We start from the raw sequence: 19,782 nt of genomic DNA, 5'->3' as shown, positions 1-19,782 counted from the left end.
TCCCCGATTTGCTCCCAGTTCCCTGAGTTAGCTGATAGTTCCTCCATCCGTGGTCTTGCTGAGGAAGAAGGGGTGGTAAGACTCCCTGAAGACTTATGCACCGTGAGCCTGGAGACCCTACCTGCACTCCACTCCCCTTCCACAGGGAGCCAGCAGAGATGTTACCTACCCTGAACCTTCTGGCTGAGTTTTAATATGGCGCTGTCTCCACTGCGGTAGGCGTGGAGTAAATTTTTGAGCAGCTAATTCTTTCATCTTTGTTTTCTAATGATCTGGTAATTTTAAGGGGTTAAATATATTGGGGCAATTAACTTAATTTGTTCAAGCAATTGGTATAAATGAAATCAGGTAATTACTCCATATCTGAGGCAGAAGTAGAGCATTTTCAAGAAAGAGTCCTGGCTAGTGGTTCCAGCTAACAGGCTAAGGGCAAACAGAAAGAAAAACTCAATGACCTTACTTCAAGGTACTTATGCAGATTACCTTGGGTTGGTATATCTGGCAATGATGATAGGAGTGGCACTGGGCAGCTGATAAGAGATAGTCTCTGGAAAACTCTCTCTCTGAATTAACTTCAGGATCACATTAGAAGTATTCCTCAGTGGACGAAGTCTTTGTTTCTGGAATGTACTCACTATTCCTTTTCACTGAGGTATGATCTCTAGACCACACTTAAGATGCTGAGGGATGAACTCAGGGAATACCAGACGCTGCAGAGAGAGGGTTATTCTACATGGAGGGGATTTTCCCAAGAGGACAGAGGTAAGAATGAGAGAAATGTGTTTCCCGGTTGTTAACATTACTACATAGTCTCTCTGGAGAAGTAAAAGGTTGTTGAAAAATAGCTCTTGACCATATAAAAAAGGGACTTTTCCTTTTCTTCTTCTTTATTTTTTTTTTTAGCATAGCCAGGGCGTGAGGATTACTAGGGATTTAGAGGCTAGGCAGTAGATTTCTAGGCTGGAATACCCAACCAAGTTGTCTTCCAGAATATTTCTCTTGAGATCAGGTGGTTAGAGAGCATTTTGAAGAGATCATAAGCCACTGCTGCACTCTCCTGGACATGTTGACTTTGACAGGTGTAGACTATCTTCTGATGTCCTCCAGAGGAGGCTGGCTCTTGGCTGAGTTGTGAACAGGCCCTACAGGGAAGGGCTGCCCAATTCCAATGGCTGCCATTGAGACAATGGCTATAATATCAAGGTCACTGAAATTCCACATTCCTCTGAAACAGGGGTCAAAAGCAATGTCATGGGAGTATGTGAGTCTTTTACTGGCTACCCTGCTACAGGACCTTTGCTTTTTTTTTTTTTTTTTAAATCTCTCATCCAGAACTTAGGGAGTGGATCTGATATAAATTCCATTCCAAACCACCTGAAGGTCCGGGTCCAGCCAGCATTTCCCCCACCCCCTGCCAACCCAAGCTCTGCTCCTCTGCTTTCACCATCTCTAATCTCATCTCAATTTGATCTGCGGGACAGAATGGCTAGTTCAGTTGAGAGAGAGTCATGGTCTGGTGGAAGACTGAGGGGTTGGGGCCTTGTTGGTGAGACCCCATTTAATCTAGGCTGGGAGGTCAGTTATCAGGGTGGTACACAGAAAGAAAACTGGGAATGGCAGGAGTCAGGGGCTTCTAGAGACATCTGACACCAACTTCATGGCCAGGAGCCAGCGCATGTAGGTTAAGTGCGGGGCCAGGGTGGGGGTGGGGGGTTGTCCTCATTATCCTTCCATCTCTTCTTTAAACCGGGAGAAATGCACATCCCAGGAACTAAAGAGTGGCCCTATAGCTGTGGAGGAGTCCGGAGATGCTGAATCTTAGAGACACCAGAGATGGCAGCAGGGAGAGGAACTTTAAGGAGGCCAAAGTAAAATATGTTTTAAACTGTAAGCCTTCTAAAGTTGAATGAAGAGCTTCCTTGCTAAGGAAGATATAAAGTTTAAATAACATGAGTCAACTGGGATACACAGAAGCTGAAAGCAGATGTCAACGGCTCTCAGATTTACGGGCAAATGAATGAAATATGGGTAGTTGAAAGCAATTCTTAAGCAGAATTTCCCTTTTGGTTTGGTATGAATGGAGAGACGGAAATGGATCTGTGGAGGAGGAATGCTAGGGGGGAATTATGAAGGAGGCAAAAACACTGGACAGAAAAGGGCAGGGAACATGAAAGTAAAGCCAGAGATGAGACGGTGGGGAGTGGGTAGAATGGCCCTTCTCCCAGGCCCACCATGTTGGAAACCCCTGGCTAGCATCTGTTTCTCCAAGGTGAGATTCCAGCTAGAAGGAGAAGAGCCCTTCCTGGATCTTTGTGGCTATAGGCACCCAGCTGAAATGCCCCTTCAGAACTTCCTCTTGGCCCCAGGGGGACTGGGGGAGAGGTACAGGGCATGGGGGCTGCTGGTTCCTGGCCCACCCTTGTGCTTATCTTTGTGTGCTAACCTGCAGAAGGTGACCAGCTGTGACCGACCTGTATTATTAGCTGCACAGTGACCAGCTCATGCTGCTGGAAGCAGCTTAAGTCTCAGGATTCGTTATTCACCTGCAGCCTGATGGCTCCCCAACAGCTATCACCTGCCAGGAACCCACGCTAACAAGGCTGATTACAAAATTGCCAGGCTAGTTCTACCTTCCCTTGGGAAGGATAGCCAGTATGCAGTCATTCAAACAAACAAACAAAAGAAACCAGTGAAGAATAAATGAATGAAATCAGCTTGTCAGCAGTGCTAACAACATCAAAGAATTCCATATGCCAGAGAGAGAGAGAGTGAGACGGAGAGAGAGGGATAGAGAGAGGAAGAGAGTACAAGCGAGCTCAGAAGGACAGAGAAGAAAGGGAGAGAAATAGAATGAGAGAGACAGAGACTCAAAAAGGAAACAAAAACAGACGATTCTCAGGGTGGGGGCACTAACTGTGAGACTCAGAGGGTGTGACAGAGGTGGCTGTGCTTTTTGGGGCCGTTGTGGGCATTTTTGAGCCTGACTGAGGTATAGCTCTCTTTCTCTACTAGCTTATGGAATCTTCTAGGTCCCTTTGCTTTAGAAGCTTTCTGGCAAATACACCAACAGTAGCTAGCTCAGTCTGAGAGGGCTACAGTCACAGACATTGGCTAGGCATAGAAGGCTGTCTGGTCAGACAAAGGGGTATGTTGTGACAGCTTCCTTCTGCGCCTCGATTTTAGAGCAAAGGAGAGCCTTGCATGTGGAGAGAAAAGATGAGAATAGGGAAGGAGAGGAGAGAAATCAGAGGAGAACAACGAGTGCAGGGTCTTAGAAGGCAGAGGGCAAAAGGAGCCTCGACAGGTGAGAACTGTCAGAACACGCAGACGATCTAACACGCTGCATGAAGAACCGGAATCAGGGTGTCCATGAAACAGGCTCCCACGGGCCCCCCAGGTCCAGCCCGCAGGACACTTCTCACGGTGATGGCTTTGGGAAAACTGGCTTCATCGGGCCCGTCTCCCTGTCCTCCCACTGTGGCTGACCTCACAGGGCTCTTGGTCCTCTGCCCACACAGCAAGGCTGGCGCTACAGAGGCCTGGGGGCTTTTGAAAGGGCTGCTCCATTTCCACTGGACTGCTGAGGGCTGCATGCACTGTCTCACTGCTAGGAATGAGGGTGGCTCTGGTAAATCTCTCAAGGGCCAACTATATTTCCAAGCAGAGGAGAAAACCATCTTTGCAGAACAACTGGAGTGTGGAGGGCAGGGAATATGTTCCTCACTCAGGTGTCATGTTCCTACAAGTCTACATTAGACACTCTAGATATTCATTCTTCAGGTGGAGCATTACCTTCTCTTTAAAGGTAACGTTACTTTTTGGAAGGGTAGCTTGTTGAGTCACTACAACCTTAGTATGAATTAGTGGATTGGAAACAAGACACCTTGGTGGCAGTAGTTTTGTTGGGGGGTGGGGGTGGTGCTGAAAGTGGAAACAAGCTGGAAGGGAACTCCATGAGCAACAAAAGGGGAACCAGCAAAGGTACAGGGAGGTGTGGGGAGAGGCCAGGATCAACTCTGCTCCACCAGCTTGGCCTGAGACCGCCATCTTGATTTACTCTATCCACCTTAGAGCCTGCCCAGGCCACACGGACCACTGTCATCTAGACAATGTCTGGCAACACCACCGTTTGAGCTCCTACACTAAACACACAGGATTGGGAGTCAGAGACCAGGTTCTATGTTGGCCTTGCTATTAAAAAGCTGTGAGAAACAGCAAGATGTTTCCTGCCTCTGGCCTTCTGTGTCCTCATCTGTTAACTGGTATAAACCCTAGGCTCTGTTACACAGCAGACGCTCAGTGCACGCTTGTGGAATAAATGGACACAGGTTTGGACTGGATGGTCTCCAGAGTGTGTCCACTGGAACATTCTTGGACGAAGCCGCTTTCTGCCTGCACCTTTCCCCTTCACCCCTCCTCACAGCTCTTGGGGAGGCACTCAGCCTTGCCTTTCTCGTGCCCATTCTGCCCCTTCTTTGCTATGCCGGGAGCAGGGAAAGCAGATCAAGAGAGCCAGGCCTGTGGCCCCTTGTCGGGACTGTGGGTTGAAGGACGGAGAGAAGGTTGGAGTGTGCAGCTGAGCTCTGACAGCCCTGAGGGGGTGGATGTGCAGCAAGTGCTCTGTGTGACTCAGGATGACTGCCTTTCCCTGTCATTCCAGGCCCCGAAGCCAGAGCCGGAGCCAAACTTGCTTTATTATTTTTATAGGGAGCCAGTGAGGGACAATTATTTAGAAGTTGTGCCTGTGGGTCTGTGAGGGAAGGTGCCGCTGGCTTCAGGGGCCAGGGTAAGGGAGGTTTGGGGCCAGCTCCCAGGGGCCCTGGCGCACCTGTCCCTGGACACCGCCTGCAGCTGAGCCGCCTCCCCTGACCTGTGACCGTTCTCCCCATCTCGTTCTCCCCTCCTGACATCTCTTCTCAGGCTGCAGATGTCAAGGGGGCAAGGGTAGTGGGGCTGCCTTATGCCTCCTTTTCCCTTTCCTTCCAAGCCCCGTTAAGCAGGCCTACGGATGGGGGTGTACAGACTGCTGTCTGTCCGCGCGGTCCCAGGGCAGCCTCGGCAACTTGGTCCAGCGTTGGCAGTACCCTCAGTCACAGAGAAGCTACGTTAAGCTGCCCTGCCCCAGGTCACGTTGCTGGAAATGTACAGAATAAGGAGCTGTGAGTGGTAGGGGCCACTCGGCGATGCCATGCCCAGGCCAGCCTGGCCCAGGGATTTAGCCAATGGGCTCTATGGAAATGCAAGAGTCAATTCTCCCACAGAAATGGATTTGAATCCCAGTCTTGCCACCCATTAGCTGTGTGACCTTGGGCAAACTGTTCATCCTGTGTAAGTGTGGGTTTCCCCCTGCAGAGAACAGGGGCTCTGAGGAGTTAATCTGATCATGTGTGTGATGTCCTTATACAATGCCTGGCACATGCTCATCAAAGAGCCGCCATCATTTTCCTCTTCCTCCTCCTGGCCCCACCTTGCTCCTAATCAGCTAAGATCCCAGCAGTACCATTGTTACATAACTTTATTTTCCTGCTCTGGTCACTTGTAGGACTAGGACTTTGCCACCTAAGTGAATCCTCTAGGTTTTCCTCCCTCTGAACCCTCCCCAGAAGCTCTCCAGGCCAGTGTTCTTCCCTCACACAGTCTCTGTCCTGCTGCTCTCCCTGAGGGTCCCTCAAGGCCTTCTCTCTGAGAGTTTCCACATGAGCCACATCAAGGCCAAGGGAGCCGATTCCCACAAGGCCTTGAAAGCTTCACGAAAGGAATGCTACTCTAGAGTCCAGACCCTGGCAAGGCAGTGAAGGTGAAAGGAAAATCTGTCTCGAACTACCAGAAAACGCCCAATTCAGAATCATGGGGTGCCAGAGGCACAAGGGTCCCCTGAGACCATGTCCACCCACTCCCACACCCTCCTGTGCATTCAAAGAGGTTGAGGCCCAGAGAATGGGGTTAACTGCTCTAAGTCACAGGGCTTAACAGCTTCAAAGCTGGAAACGGAACCCAGGCTTCTTAATTCACAATTTGGGAATATTTCTCTGTATCCATAATGCAAGAATCCAGGCCTCTCAGCACTTTCCATTGTGCAACAGCCTCCACATACAGAACGAAAAAGAGTGTTGGGAGAGGCTGTTCTCCTGGGCACCCAAGTTGATTCCAATTTGGGATGTTAGGGAGCAGTTTTTGATGCTCCAGGACCTTCCATTAACAATCACAGGGGCTATGTCTCTGGGCTTTCCCTCTGGGAAATACAATTTCAGACCCAAGAAATAAAGGAAGACGGGAAGACTTCCTTGGAGGGATGTCTGTGCACGGAGGTGGGGGCGGGGGCGGGCGGGCAGCACCTGGCCTTGACATTGAAGTGGAACTCAGCATAACTGCACAAGGCAAGGGTGGGGGATGGGTGAGCTCCTTCTACTTAGATCAGCCAGTGGTTCTGAGGCATCTCCCCGAGGGCACAGACACGTGACCAGAGTGGCTCTGAGCACAAAGGGCCCTGCTCTCCTCATGCTGGAGGCCCCGGCTCAGCCCTGGCTCTCCTGTCTCTCCTCCCTTGGCATTCTTCACCACTGTCATGCTTTGAACACCATCTGTATGCTGTTGACTCCATGCCCCCACCTCAGACTGTGTGTCCAACCGTCCACCTGACATCTCCACTGGAAAGTCGGCAGACACGTCCCAGCTGAGCTCCTGTCTTCCTCATGCGAACATGCTCTACCTCCCATCTTTCCCAGCTGATACCAACTCCATCCTCCCACCGCTCAGGTCCAAATCTTACAGCCATCCTGGATTCCTCTTTCTCCCACACCCACAAGCAGTCTGTCAGGAGATACTGTCAGTTCTCTTTTCAAAACAGAGTGAGAATCTGACCATTTTTCACCACTTCTGTTGCTACTGCTTGGTTGCAAGCTACCATCACCTTCTACCTGGATGACTGCATTTACCTTCTAAATGGTGTTCCGGCTTCCGCCCTTGACTCCTATGGACTGCAGAGTGGTCCTCTAAAAACGTCAGTCAGATCATGGAACACCTCTTCTCAAAGGCACCAGTGTCTCCCCTTCTTGCTCAGTGTACAAACCAAAATCTGGTCCCCTCTCTGCTCCCCTCCCCTCCCCTCCTCCCCTGTTCAGTCTGCACCAGCCACAGTGGCTGCTTCTCTTGCCCCCAAAGCTCTGCTCCCAGATATCTGTATGGATAGCTCCTCACTCCCTTCTCATCTTTGCTTTGTTCAGATGTTACCTCCTTGAGACAGCCCATCTCGGTGAAAATAGCACCTGCCTTCACTGCTCCCCAGCACCTCTGACCCCCTTACTTGGCACTATTTTTTTCCAAAGCACTTATCATCTGTTAACATACCGCATGATTTCCTTATTTTCTGTACTCATTGAGTTGCTCATTGTCTGATTATTCCCCTACCCTAGAATGTCAGCTCACGAGGAAGGGGCTTTTGTTTTGCCCACTGATGTATCCCAGGTGTCCAAAATAGTGCCGACACACAAAAGGCATGACTCGAGATATGGTGGAGTGAATGAATGATGGTACCTGGGAGTGGGGGGAAATCCATTTCCTGAGAGGAAGGGGCACCATAGCCTAGTAAAAGCAAGGAAGAACAAGAAGGCATTTAAGGGGAGATGAGTTTAAATGTGGGAATATTTGGGGTGCAGTTAGGATGAATATGGCATTTGGCGAGGGGAATGAGTTGATTTCTGTAGGTTTAAGAGTCAAAGATGATAAGCTACAGGTGAAAAGCCTCATGGATTCCTCTGAGGCTAAAAGTGTGGATTCCTGCTAAATAGAATGCTTATCTGGGAATGGGTGTCTTGTGATGACAGTAAGACTAGAAAATGCTGGGAAGGCCTGGAGCAGCACCAGGGAAACAACCCCGGAGCCACGAACTTCCTTGCACTAGGGAGCGTCCAGACCTATAAGCTGCCGCTGGCCTGAAGGCAGAGCTATCTGGGTGGAGGGACCTACGTCTGAGACCAAGTATTATTGCTTGTGTGATTTGTCATCCACAATATTGTTGCCATCTGAGTGCAGGGCTATGTGAGAACCGTGCTTGTGGGACAGGCCTATCGAGGCTTTGTCACGGGCAGTGGTCCATAGGCTGTGCTGGCTCTGATCTGGCTGTGCCTGTCGACCATCTCCAGGAGTCTAATCATGCCCAGGAATCCAGGGCTCTCCCAGTGTCTGTGGCTAGGGCGTTATAATTAGATGTACTGGCTAGAGATGAGGCCCTCCGAGTGATCCTGCAGGGCCTGGGACGGAATGTCCCTAGCTTGGGTGCCGCTGTCTCTCCCAGTCAACAGCGCTCTACCGTTTACATGGAGTTTTAATACAGACACACTGCAGCAGACAGCACCCTTTTCCTCTGACAGATGGGGAACTAAGTCTGAGGGCATTTTGGCAACACCTTTATAGGAAGCAGCAGCAGGACTCAACAACTCGCCAGTGTTGACCCGTGCAGCCCTTCCCTCTGCCCCCACACCGCCGTCCTGACCTGGGTGACAGTCTTTTTGTTCAGAAGCCAATAATTGTGTGGGAGGGGGAGAAAGTAGTCCAGAAATAAGCGTGGGGTCTATGGACCCCTCCTCTTGCCCTCCATCACACACACTGTCCCCATTTAATCTTCAGACAACCCTTCAGTCTGACTTTTAACAACCTCCTCAATCGGGAGGAATAAAGAGTACCTCCATGTGGGATGAAGGGAGGCTGGGAGGAGCTGGAGGGGCATCAGAACTCTAAGGTGGGCTGATAAATAATTTTTTGTTTAGAAGATGAAAAAAAAACCCTTATGGTTATTTAAAATATAGATTACAGGACGTAAGGGCTGAACGAATCCTGGCTGGTGGGAGTGCCCTGGCAGGGGACATGTGAGATGTCGATATTTATCAAAGGGCATCATGGTTTAAAGAGATGGAGGAACTCTGGCCTAGGAGGCTTGGATTCCAGCTGTATGGCAGGGAAAGGCACTTAATCTCTCCATCATCATCTTCAGCATCAGCAAATTGGAGATGATAATTCTTGCCTACCAAATTCACAGGGTAGGTAAATGCAAAGGTGAATAGAAAACCATCACACAAAATGTGAGGGTCTGCACGATGATTTCATATTCCTTTCTTGTCCTGCACGCTCCCTCTCTACCCCCAACATAGCCACTTTTTCTAGGGCAGAAATTTTATACCCTAGAAAATGTTTTTTGCTTTGTCTTTCTTTTAAAAACACCAGTAGTTTGGGAGAAAATGGCAGCTTGGGTGATGATGTGGGCCTTGCCAACAGTGAGAACCTCAAAGGACCCCCTGAGACTGCAACAGGGCCTTTCTGCATCCAGGGAGGCAGCTTGCTGTCACCTTCCTGTATTTTCCTGCCATCGGGCTCCAAGTCCCTCAGCATAGATGTTCACATGGATCTGCACTGCTGTCTGAAAAATGAAACCCTCTGAAGGCAGGGCCCATTGCTGCTCTCTCTTCCCTGTTTCTCTACCCAACTGCTGACTGAGGGGTTCAGAGCACCGCACCTGCAAGCTCTAAGCACAGAGGCTCTGGTCTTGAGACGTGTGTGTGCAACTCATGGCCCTGAATAGCACCTGAGATACACCTGGGGCAAGTCCAACCTGCCAAACTGGGAGTGTTCCCAGGAGTGTGTGTGGGGGGGGTGTTGAGGGGAGGGAGACACAGAGCATGAGTAGGAAGATTTTTTTTTTTATGATCTGATGATTTACTGGAAGAAGTCAAGGGAGAGTGTACACACACACACACACACAAAATGAGACAAAGACAACCCAGGGGGATCTCGGAGACAGAGGGGCAATCGAATCTGGAGCTAAGGGGTAAGCAGGGAGGGAGCAAGTGTTGACAGGTAACAAGAGGGAGATGTATGGAAAGTGTAACAGCCTCCTTCCAATGTCCACCTGCTGGAAGGGGAGCAGACGGGGCTTCTAATCGTCAGGCAGGTAAAATAACGTGTCAGTTCAACTGATGGGGAGCAAAATATGGAGCGGAGACGGGGAGGGTAAGGACATACAGGGGAGGCGGTCGGTATGGTAGTTTCAAACATCTTAGATTAAAACTCTATAGCATCTGCTCTGTGCTGTTATTCAACGGTTCAGTGCATCAAAGGTTTGTGCAAACATTACCAAGTCTCTTAATTAAGGAAAAATAATGACAAAAAAATTAAACAACACATGTTAAAGACTAACAGCAAGATGGCTTGCCTATAGATAAAGACAGAAGGTTTAAACATGCCAGGTAACAGAAGACATGTGCAGGGATTGGTAGGAACTGCATAGGAGGAGGCACCTCTCGGAGAAGGCAGCAGGGCCTTGGAGCGCAGAGCTGGGGTTCTGTCTGAGGCCAGGGAGCCGGGCGCAGCATTGTGAGGGGTTGGGAGCAGGAGGGAATCAGGCAGGTGTGAGAGTCAGTTCTCGGGGCAGGTTCCTGTGGGAGTGGGGCACTCATACGCAGCCTGTCCACAGCTGGCGGGAGAGGCCCCGGGAGGGCTCTCAGAGGACCACCCAGCCACGGGGCCCTCCGGCCACTCCAGAGGAGACGGGTGCAAGCAGGCAGCCAAACAGGACCCGTTCTCCTGCTCTCTCCCAGACGGGCCTGGAGGGCCGGGCTGCCTGCATGGCCGCTGCTGTTGAAGAGCGAGGGAGCCCTTTCAACGAGAACACAGCGGGCTGGCCCTCGGGCTGACCAGCAGGCGGAGCCGGAGCCGTGGCTGCGATGTTCCACTGAGAGAGCTCTGTCTAAGACGCTGTGGGGGTGCAAAGGCCGGAGGGGAGAGGCAGTGGCCTGGAGGTGAAGGTGGTGGGAAGGGATCGGGTCCCGGCCCCAGCAGCTGCCCAGAGGTTGTAGATCTCCCTGTTTTCTCCCTCTGTGATTCCAGAGCTGTATCCTCCTATACAGTGTGAGTCATGCCAGGCTGATTGTAGAGGGGGAGAGAAAGATGCAGCGATCAAAACTTAAAGGAAAGGGGGCGCCTAACTCGTTCCAAAAGTTAAAAAAAAAAAAAAGAATAAAAGATTTTCAAAATAAAGCAACAAGAAAAAATCCTTGAAACCAATTTAAACAAACAAATGAACAATCTAAATGAAAATGAGGAGGTGGGGGGCAGAAAATGTAATGAAGGAAAAACCAAACCGGGGAGAGACACAGGAGCGTTAGAGCAGGCACGGACAGTTAGGGACAGACGCCATGTACTTACGTTTACCTCGGTGATTGCTATATCAACAATGCTACCCACAACAATCAAGGCGTCAAATGTATTCCATGCATCACAGAAATAGTGCTGCATGGGGCAGAGAGCAGAGGAAGAGAGAGAGAGAAGAGAAAAAAAAACCAACAACAAAGGAGAAAAACAAAACAAAAAAGGAAGAGGAAAAATGAAAAAAAAAAAAAACACAGTATGAAAGAAAGGAGAGAAGAGAAAAAATGAGAAAAGAAAGAGGTTACGTGGGCATATTAAATACTCTCTTACCACTCTACAGTTCTGGCGGCTCACACCTGGGGAACCTGGTTTCGCGGGGTGGAGAGGCCTGACAAAAGCTGGGTTAGTTCAAAGGTAACGCGGGGCTGTGGCTGCCCTGGGCGGGGAGCTGCGGCTCCCACCGCCTGCTCTCTCTGCTCAGCTCCCAGCTCCTGGGCCCAGACCAGTGGGGCCGAGCTGGGACAAGTGGAAAAAAAGGAGGAGAAGCTCCCACTTTTTTTCCCCACAGGACGACGGCAGGTTCAATAAAAGCATGACTGGAGGGGGGTAAAAACAGGAAATTAAAAAAAATAAATAAAAGGAGGTAAAGAGAGAGTGAGAGAGAGAGGGAAACAGAGGAGGCAGAGGAGGAAGGAAGGAAGAGGTTTCCTGGGGAGGGCAGAGTCATACTCACATTAGTTTCACTGAGAATGACGTCAATTATGCTGCCAATAACGATGAGGAAGTCAAAAACATTCCAGGGATCACTAAAGTAACCCTACATAAGGGAGGGGCAGGCAGGATGGGGATTAAAAAGGAATATTAGACAGACAAGAACAGAGCAACATCACCATCAGAATCACCGTCCAGGTACCTCAGTGTTGCTGCTGGAGTTCCGAATGCCCTCACTGTGGCCGGGAGCCCGGGAGCCCAGGAGGGAAGGGGGTGGAAGGCAGGTGGCTAGTCCAACCCTCCCGGCCCACCTTCTCATGTTCACACAGCCCCCTTGCTCCAGATCCGTCCCACCTCACCACCCTCCTGCACAGAGGCCCTTTCTACTTCCCACCAGGGAAGGTGGGATGAACGTCCACGTTCAGCATCTCCTATGCCCCCAGTTCTCTTCCATCAGAAGGGCCTGTCTGGAGGAAGGGAGGAAACACAGGTGTATGACCCTTTAGAGGTGAGTGGGCTGTGGTCCTATGGGTAGTCTGAGAATTAAGAAGGCCCTAAAAACTACGGCAGTGTGGTCCAGAAGGGTGGCCAGGTCATCTAGGCTCAGTAATGACCCATGTAAAGCTCAGCAATAACAAGGGGACCACATCACTAAAACAACATCTATAATAAGCTGGACTCTATGCAGACAAAATCAGGGTCGCCCTTGTCCAGCACTGGACATGCCTTGGTGTTTCCAGGGGCAGCCCTGTCCTGACAAAGGCTTTACTCACTGCAAGGAGACAGAGCCGAGGTCAGTCTCTTAGTGTGGTAATGTAGGATCTGGGCCTAGACAGGGCTTTCAGGGGCGTCTCCTAAGCACCTCCCCCAGGCTCCTTTCCCTGTCCTCATTCTGATATAGTGGCCTGGTGAAGTGCAAATGCCATCCAGAGTACGTGGAGTTCTCAAAGCCTTTTGTGAGAACTGGACTGACAGGGGTAGCCTGGGTAGAGGGTATTGGGACACAGGCTTCTTAGGAAGGGAGTGAAGGCAGTCATGCCATGGAAGAGAGATGCTGGAACAGAAGGGGAAGACCAGTGTCCTGACTTCACCACTTTATCCAGTACACATGGATGTTGTTTGTTTTCCACCATATTTGGAGAAGGGAAGAGATGAACGTTTTTGAAAAACTTTTTTGAGGTACTTGGACAACTGGTGAACCAAGGGATAGGCTGTTCCAGATGTCCTAGAGGATCCCACGAGTCCTGGGTGGGTGGACTCTTTACAAAGAGTGAATAGGTCTCTTGGGTCTAAACCATTTGCCTCTCTGAGAGGTGTGGCAGTCTAGAGAGCAATGCTCTGTGACCACATGGGATATATGCTCACGGTTCAGGAATCCCCGGAGAGGACAGTCGTATTCCCCACTAGTGGAGTGGAAAGGACCTAGTACTGAAGACATTTATCTTCTTTTAAAAAGGACATTTGTTCCTTTAGTTTTTCACGGAATGTTCTGCAAAGGGGACAAGACAGGCCTGGACCACATCTGCTCAGCAGGACCAGCATTTTCCTTTTCTCTGAGCCACTAGTTGGGGCTTCCACAAGATGGAATTCTAGAGGTTGGGGAGTGGGTTTGAAAGCATTAAGGGTCCTCTGAGAGTTTCCCAGATCTGTCTCCCCAGATCTCTTAAAGGCTGCCAACTCTCTTTTTATTTTTTACTCACAAGAGCCAAGAGTCTGTGTTCTTCCTGGCTCTATCCAGCTCCCTTAACTTCCCACTTCCCAGCCATGCCCTCTTCCAGAGGGATCACGAGACATGCTGTCCTAGGGCTGCTATTCTTAGTGTGGGAGGTCAGGTCACAGGGAAAGGGGCCTCTTGGTTCCCAGGCATTTCTGCCAAAAGAAAACAAAATGCCACCTTGGAGACTTTGGACAGCCAGCCTGGGGAAGCAGAGGTTGGCCAGGGCATGGGTTAGGTGAGGGTCAGCTTGAAATCATGGCTTTCTTGTTGGCTTCCCAGAGTATTTTTCTGAATATACTGGAGACTTTGAGGCAGAGAGAGACTTCTGTCTCGCATTTAAGTCACACGCTATGAGCAGGAAACAATCAATTCCCTCCCAGGTTCTCAGATATCATTCACAGGACAAATGGAGAAGACTGATTTTGGGGGCAGGGAGGTAAAGAGTGAAGACCCCAAATGAACTATAAATATGTGTGTGTTTTACAATTAGATTGTGGAAAACACTGGGGGATGATCTGTAGATGGGAATACCATCTTGTGGGTAGAGCTATTTCAGAAGGGAAGGGGAGGGGAGTCAAGGAAGAGAAAGGACAGAAAAAGGAACCAGAGCAGAGTCCAGGAATGTTCAGCATTAGCCTAGAAAATGAGGTAACAAAACATTATTTGGGTATGGGGGCAGGAGGAGAGAGAGGAAGGTGAAGCCTCAATGCTCAAGGAAGGAGGATGAGCTGGAACGTTTTCATTTACCAGAGACCTGAAAGAAAATGGGTAAGTTGGCCTTGGTCTGCAACACTCTGAGAGAAGAGAAGAGGGAAAGGAAGACAGGCAGAGGGGAGGGCGAAGGCAAGGATAAACACACAGAGTTAACCCTCTGGCGAGCACCGGGGGAAGGGCCGAGCCCTAAAGGGACCCTGTCAACCTCTTGGCTGTGCCTCACTTCTCACCCCGACTCTTGGGTTTCTCTGTCTATGTGCAGATGGAAGGAAAACACAAAACAGTCAACCTCTCCCTGACCACAGCCCTCTCCCAATCCTCCATGGCCAGCTCCCATCGGGCTGGCTGGGCTCTGTGGACATTAATGCTTCCTGTCCCGCCCTTGCCTTCACCAGGCTGTGCTCCTGGAAGCTTTGATTGGCTTCTCTGTCCTGTGGCAAGCTACTGGGTGGGCCCAGTGCCAGGGCCTCCACTGGCTGTAGAAACCAACCAGCCTGTGGACCCAGTGCTGTGGAGATTCACACATAGCCAGGATGCAGGGGTGAGGGAGCATGTCTTGGGGGGGTGACAGGATCCCTTTAAGAGGCAGCTTTTCACCCTGACCCATCCACCCATCTTCCCACCCCTCTGTCCCACGAGCCCATCAATCCCCAAGCTGGACCTTGAAGACAGTTTCACATCCAGCCTCCAGGTCTCCATTCTCTTTGTCAGCTTCCTCCTCCCACCAGTTCCACACCCATTCCCAGAAACAAGGCTGACATCCCCCATTTAGGTCAGTAGGTTGTCCGAGGGAGACACCTGGCCAAATCCCTAGGTGGGCGGGGCCTGGGAGAAATATTTTTTTCACCTACACTCTCTGGAGTGTAACAGCTTAGTGTTCTTTTCTCTCTCCCTCCATCTCTCTTTCTCTCTTTCTCTCTCTCTCTCTCTCTCACACACACACACACACACACACACACACACACACACACGCACACACACACACACCTGTTTTTGCCCATCTCCTCATTTACTGGAAACTACAGGCAATAAGGGTTTTGGGGAGTGTAATGGAGGAAGGAGGGTGGGAAAAAATATCACAGACTTTTTCTCTTATGAAATCAGTTTGACCTGGAGCCAGGTTATAGCTGACACTCCTCCTTTCCCTGGTGACGGGGTCCCAGTGGAGGGGAGAAGTCAGGGTTAGGGAAAGGGTTTTCCCGGCTCTCCCTGCATGGTGAACCAAACCTCTTCATGTCCAACTCCTCAGAGCCAAGCAGGCTGATCATCCAGAAGGGATGATGTTTTCAGGGCTGGAAGCCTTTCCCTCACCATCCCTAAACCATACAGATTTAGCTGATTTCCCCTTTCAAATTCCCAGCCGCCAGAACTGAGTTCAGAAGAAGGGCCCCTCCTCTGGCCATCCTAGAGAAGGTCTCATGAGCATCCACCTAGGCTGATGAGCAACTCCTCCTGTGATCTGCAGTTGCTACTACCTAGGCATAGTCCCTTCTCCTGAGTGCTGCTGACCCTCTACTCACTGGCTGGCGTGGGCAGAGGAAATGTAGACCAAATTGCATTAGCTTCAGCAAATCATTATCAGGAAGGAAAAATTGCTGCAAGTGCACCATACGATCATTTCACATGCACAAATTTTGGATTTTCCTCTCTTTCGGATTATCTGTGCCCTGATTCACTCCATCACTGGAGCTATTCCAAGTTGAAAAAGGCAGTGTAGAGGTTAAGAGCATGATCTCGGAGGTAGGGTGTTTGGGTTCAAATCCTCTAGCACTTATGAGCTGGGTAACCTTGAGCAAATAACTTAACCTCTCCATGCCTCAGTTCCCCACTTATAAAATGGGATAACCACAAGGTTTTGGTGAGGATTAAATGCAGCAAGTAAAGCACTTAGAGCTGTGCCTGGGCTGAAGGAAGCTCTAAATAAGTATTGGCTACTGCCACGATTCATTAGAGTTGATCTGCCTCTCCCCTAGTTAAGCGGGATTCACAGGCTCAATTTTGGGTGTGGGATTGAGCAGAGGGGAAGGCAAAGCCCAGGTGTGTGGAGGAGGAGGGAAGAAGCTGAAGGTTCTGGAATCCTGGGCTCTCCTTTAGTCTGTCTCTAAGGCCTTTTCTGCCCATCTTGAGCCACCAGTGAGTAGTATGACCATCTTGAGACTCTTGAATGAACTCGCTGGTACTTTTTTGAGATTGGTGACAGTATGCAAGTTGTCATGGCTAAATTTCGTTAGACTCAAGTTCATGTATCAGTTAACTGCCAGGTTCTTAGAAACCACTATTTCTACCGAGGAAGAGCCAGGTCCCTCTTCCTCTGGCCAGAGGGCTGGGAAGAGAGGAGTGGGCTGCCACGCGGGCCTGTTTCCCGCCTCTGACCCCGGAGAGCAGGACTGCTGCAGACAGGTTAGGCACATGCCTTTGCCCTCAGCTTCTGGATTCTTAGCTCCTTCCCTGCCCAGAGCAGAGGTCTCCTCTGTGATTGTCTCAGAGGCAACACAAGCTTTAAAACAAGCTGGTGGTAAGAAGGAGCCACAAGAAAATCTGCACACCTGGGATTGTGCTATTCTCAGGAATTTTGAGGCAAAAGTGACTTTGCTGCCATAACTTGTTTTTGTCCTCTTCTCTATTCCTTCCTGCCCATCTTCATCATCCACCTCTGATGGGTCCAGCAAAGAAAAGCAAAGGAACACAGAGCAGGTGGTCAGGAAACATGGCCCCTGGTGGGGATGCTGACTCTGGACTTGCAGTCTGTCCAGGGGTCTCTACCCTGAGACTGTTCCCTCCCAGGGACACCTGGAGCCCCGGACAGTGTTGATATGGGATTAGAATGCAGCCACTGGAACTGCCATAGAGAGCAGGAACAGATAATGCCATAGAGAGCAGGACAGATAATGGCGAGGGAAGGAAGAGTGTATGAGAGGACGGAAGACTCAACTGCCAAGAGATGGAGATGGCAGGGAAGTGAAGGGATTACAGGAATCATGTGGGAAGAAAAAGGTGAGAAGTGTTTTGATGGGAAGGGTCACTTAAGGTAGATGGCAGGAGAGGAGAGGGGCAGGAAGAGAGGAAAACCCACGCAGATGGTGGAAAGTGGGAAGAAGGGGAGAGGAGAAAGAGAGAGTATGAGAGGAGGTGAAGCAGGATGGAGAGTCCCCAGAGTCAGGCCCAGGGCCTCAGAAGTGACTCTGCAACTTGGGAAAGCAGCAGAGTCCACAGAAGGGGTCAAGGCCACCCCGTGGAGGCAGAGCCTAAAATGGGAGGGAGGGGGCAAAAGATGGCTTGTCTTCAAGCAGGGAAGGGGTCCCTGCAAGAGAGCAGGAGCCCCGCTTGAGTGAGCGAGCATTTGAGAGCAGGTACACGAGCAGGCGGCTGTGCAGACGCGTTGGTGGTGGGTGGGGGAGGCAGCGCCCAGTTGTTGGAAACACGGACCTTTCCCAGGTCTCAGGTTGTGGACCAGAGAGATGGGGGAGTTGAATGAACCAGGGGAGGAGCTGGATGCAGCTGGCAGTGTGGCAGCAGTGGCGATGTCTCAGTGTGTATCTGGCAAGAGTCGGTCCCATGGACTATCACGGAACACAGTGGTGATTGACACCAAGCAGGGATAATGTAAATAGTATTACATTAGGATGCCATTTAGACATAACAGTAATCATGGAAATTAGTGGCCTCTAATGGAGCACACAGCTGCTCCCCGGCCCCCAGCAGCCTGGGAGGCAGTGAGGCTCTCCGCCTTCCTCTGTCAGCTCCCACCCTGCGATGTGTACATTCCGAGGCACCCCGAGGCTCACCCTGCACGGATAGCCCCGGACAGTGGGGACAAAGGGAAGGAGCAGGCAGGGGGCCAGCGTTAGGGGCTGTTCTTGCCCCTGGTGAGAGGAGGCCCCCGGTGGGTGGTGGTCATGAGAGCTTTTCTCACAATTGTTAGAGAAATGCACACTTTGAATGGGATACCTTCTGCTCTGATTCTTCTTTGGAATTAAGCTTTTTCCTCCCCAGGTAAGTTTCAAAGGCCCTCATTCATTTATTCACGTCACCAACACAGAACGAGCCATACTTGGTGCCTAGAGCTGTGCAAGGTGTGGGCGTGCAACACGAACAGGATCTGACGCTTGCAGCTTCCCCACTGGGGGTGGGTCACAACGGGGGTAATCAGCTCAGCTCCTCTTGGGGACCTCAGGAGGTTCTCTCTCTGCCTCAATTTGCACCTGGGTAGACTGCAGGATCCCCATAGCTGCTTCATGCTACTAATGCTGGAACTGAGCTGATTTCTGCCCGGCCTCCTCCAGGACTAGGCTGTCGAATGGATGCATCCTCAGAGCAGGGCAAGGCCGGGCAGGCACACCGCAATGTATGCAGGCAACCTGAAGTTCAAGTGAACGTCATGAGCACTCTTTGGAGGAGAAGGGAAGCAGAGAACAGGCAGCATTGGGAGTGGGCGAACAAGGAGACACAGTCCCACCCATCCGCTTTGGGAAGGAGCTTGGACCTGTGGCAGCCCTCCCTGGTCTGCCTGCCTCGAATCTGACAGGTCTCATCCTATCGTCCCCATGCCCTTCCCAACCTAACGGGCTGACCCCTCCGTAGCAAAGGGGCAGGGATGACCCAGCTGGGATGGTTAGAGCCAGCCACCTGCACCCACTTCAGCAAACAAAACGTGAATGAAACACATGACTGCCCTCACTTCCAGAGATGAGCCCTGAGCTGTGCAGGCAAGTTACCACAGCCCCGCTTCCCTCTCTGTCCAACAGGAATAATCAGAGAGCACACCCTCAGAGGGTTTGCGAGGGTTATCTGAATTCATACACAAAGTGCTCAGGGCCTCCTGGCTGCTGTGATTGTTCCACGACTGCTGTTGTTTGAGCCTTGGCCTGCCGGCTGCCTTCCTGCACTGCCTGGCGGCCTCCTGCATCATGGAAGACCCCCGCCCCTTCAGCAGTGGCTGGGAGCACTGGTGGGGCCAGAGGTCTGGTGGGTCGGGAGTTAAGCCACAGCCCCACAGGTGTGGACATCCCACGTCTCCTGTCCAGACTCGGCATGTCCGGCTTCTGTCCCAGTGGCAGGGACGGAGATGGAACCACAGTGTACTTTCCCACTGGGTTTCTTTACATGGCGTGAATAATTTTCCACATTAAATAATTCAATGTAATAGCTAATACTACGCTGCTCACACAAAGGCTTTATGCAAGTCATATAATTATTTTTCATCATTCATAGTGACTTTTAAGCTCTCAAGTGCCAGGCAGGAAAGAAACCTGTTACAACGTTGCAACAATCCGCAGATCCCTGAGTACAGAGCCCAGTGGGGAGGCCTCTCCCTGACAGAGCCCATTTGCGCCTGTTCAGGCACCCTGTGGGCATTCCGCAAATGAATATAATCGGGGTAATGCCAACTCACCAATCAGGCTGCTAAGAAACGCCCCACACAGCCCCTGCCTCTTGACTCAGGGCTGAAGCTGGCAGCCGCAGGAAGGCGAGCTGTCGCATCATCTCCTGGCTGCCTCCTT

The 19,782-nt window shown here is 50.9% G+C and overlaps 1 protein-coding gene across 1 annotated transcript in view; it reads right to left on the bottom strand.

The window, feature by feature from the left end:
- Nucleotides 1–19,782, bottom strand: part of CACNA1C (calcium voltage-gated channel subunit alpha1 C) — a 638,289-nt gene that overhangs the window by 61,244 nt on the left and 557,263 nt on the right. The window contains exon 30 of the mRNA XM_058559143.1: nucleotides 11,873–11,956. Within this exon, the coding sequence (XP_058415126.1) occupies nucleotides 11,873–11,956 (84 nt within the window). The remainder of the gene's footprint in view (nucleotides 1–11,872; nucleotides 11,957–19,782) is intronic.

This window comes from Diceros bicornis, chromosome 17, assembly GCF_020826845.1.
Source record: "Diceros bicornis minor isolate mBicDic1 chromosome 17, mDicBic1.mat.cur, whole genome shotgun sequence".
NCBI classification, from domain to species: Eukaryota; Metazoa; Chordata; class Mammalia; order Perissodactyla; family Rhinocerotidae; genus Diceros; species Diceros bicornis.
Note: the sequence above shows the minus strand (reverse complement) of the source record. Positions and strands in the feature narration are given on the sequence as shown.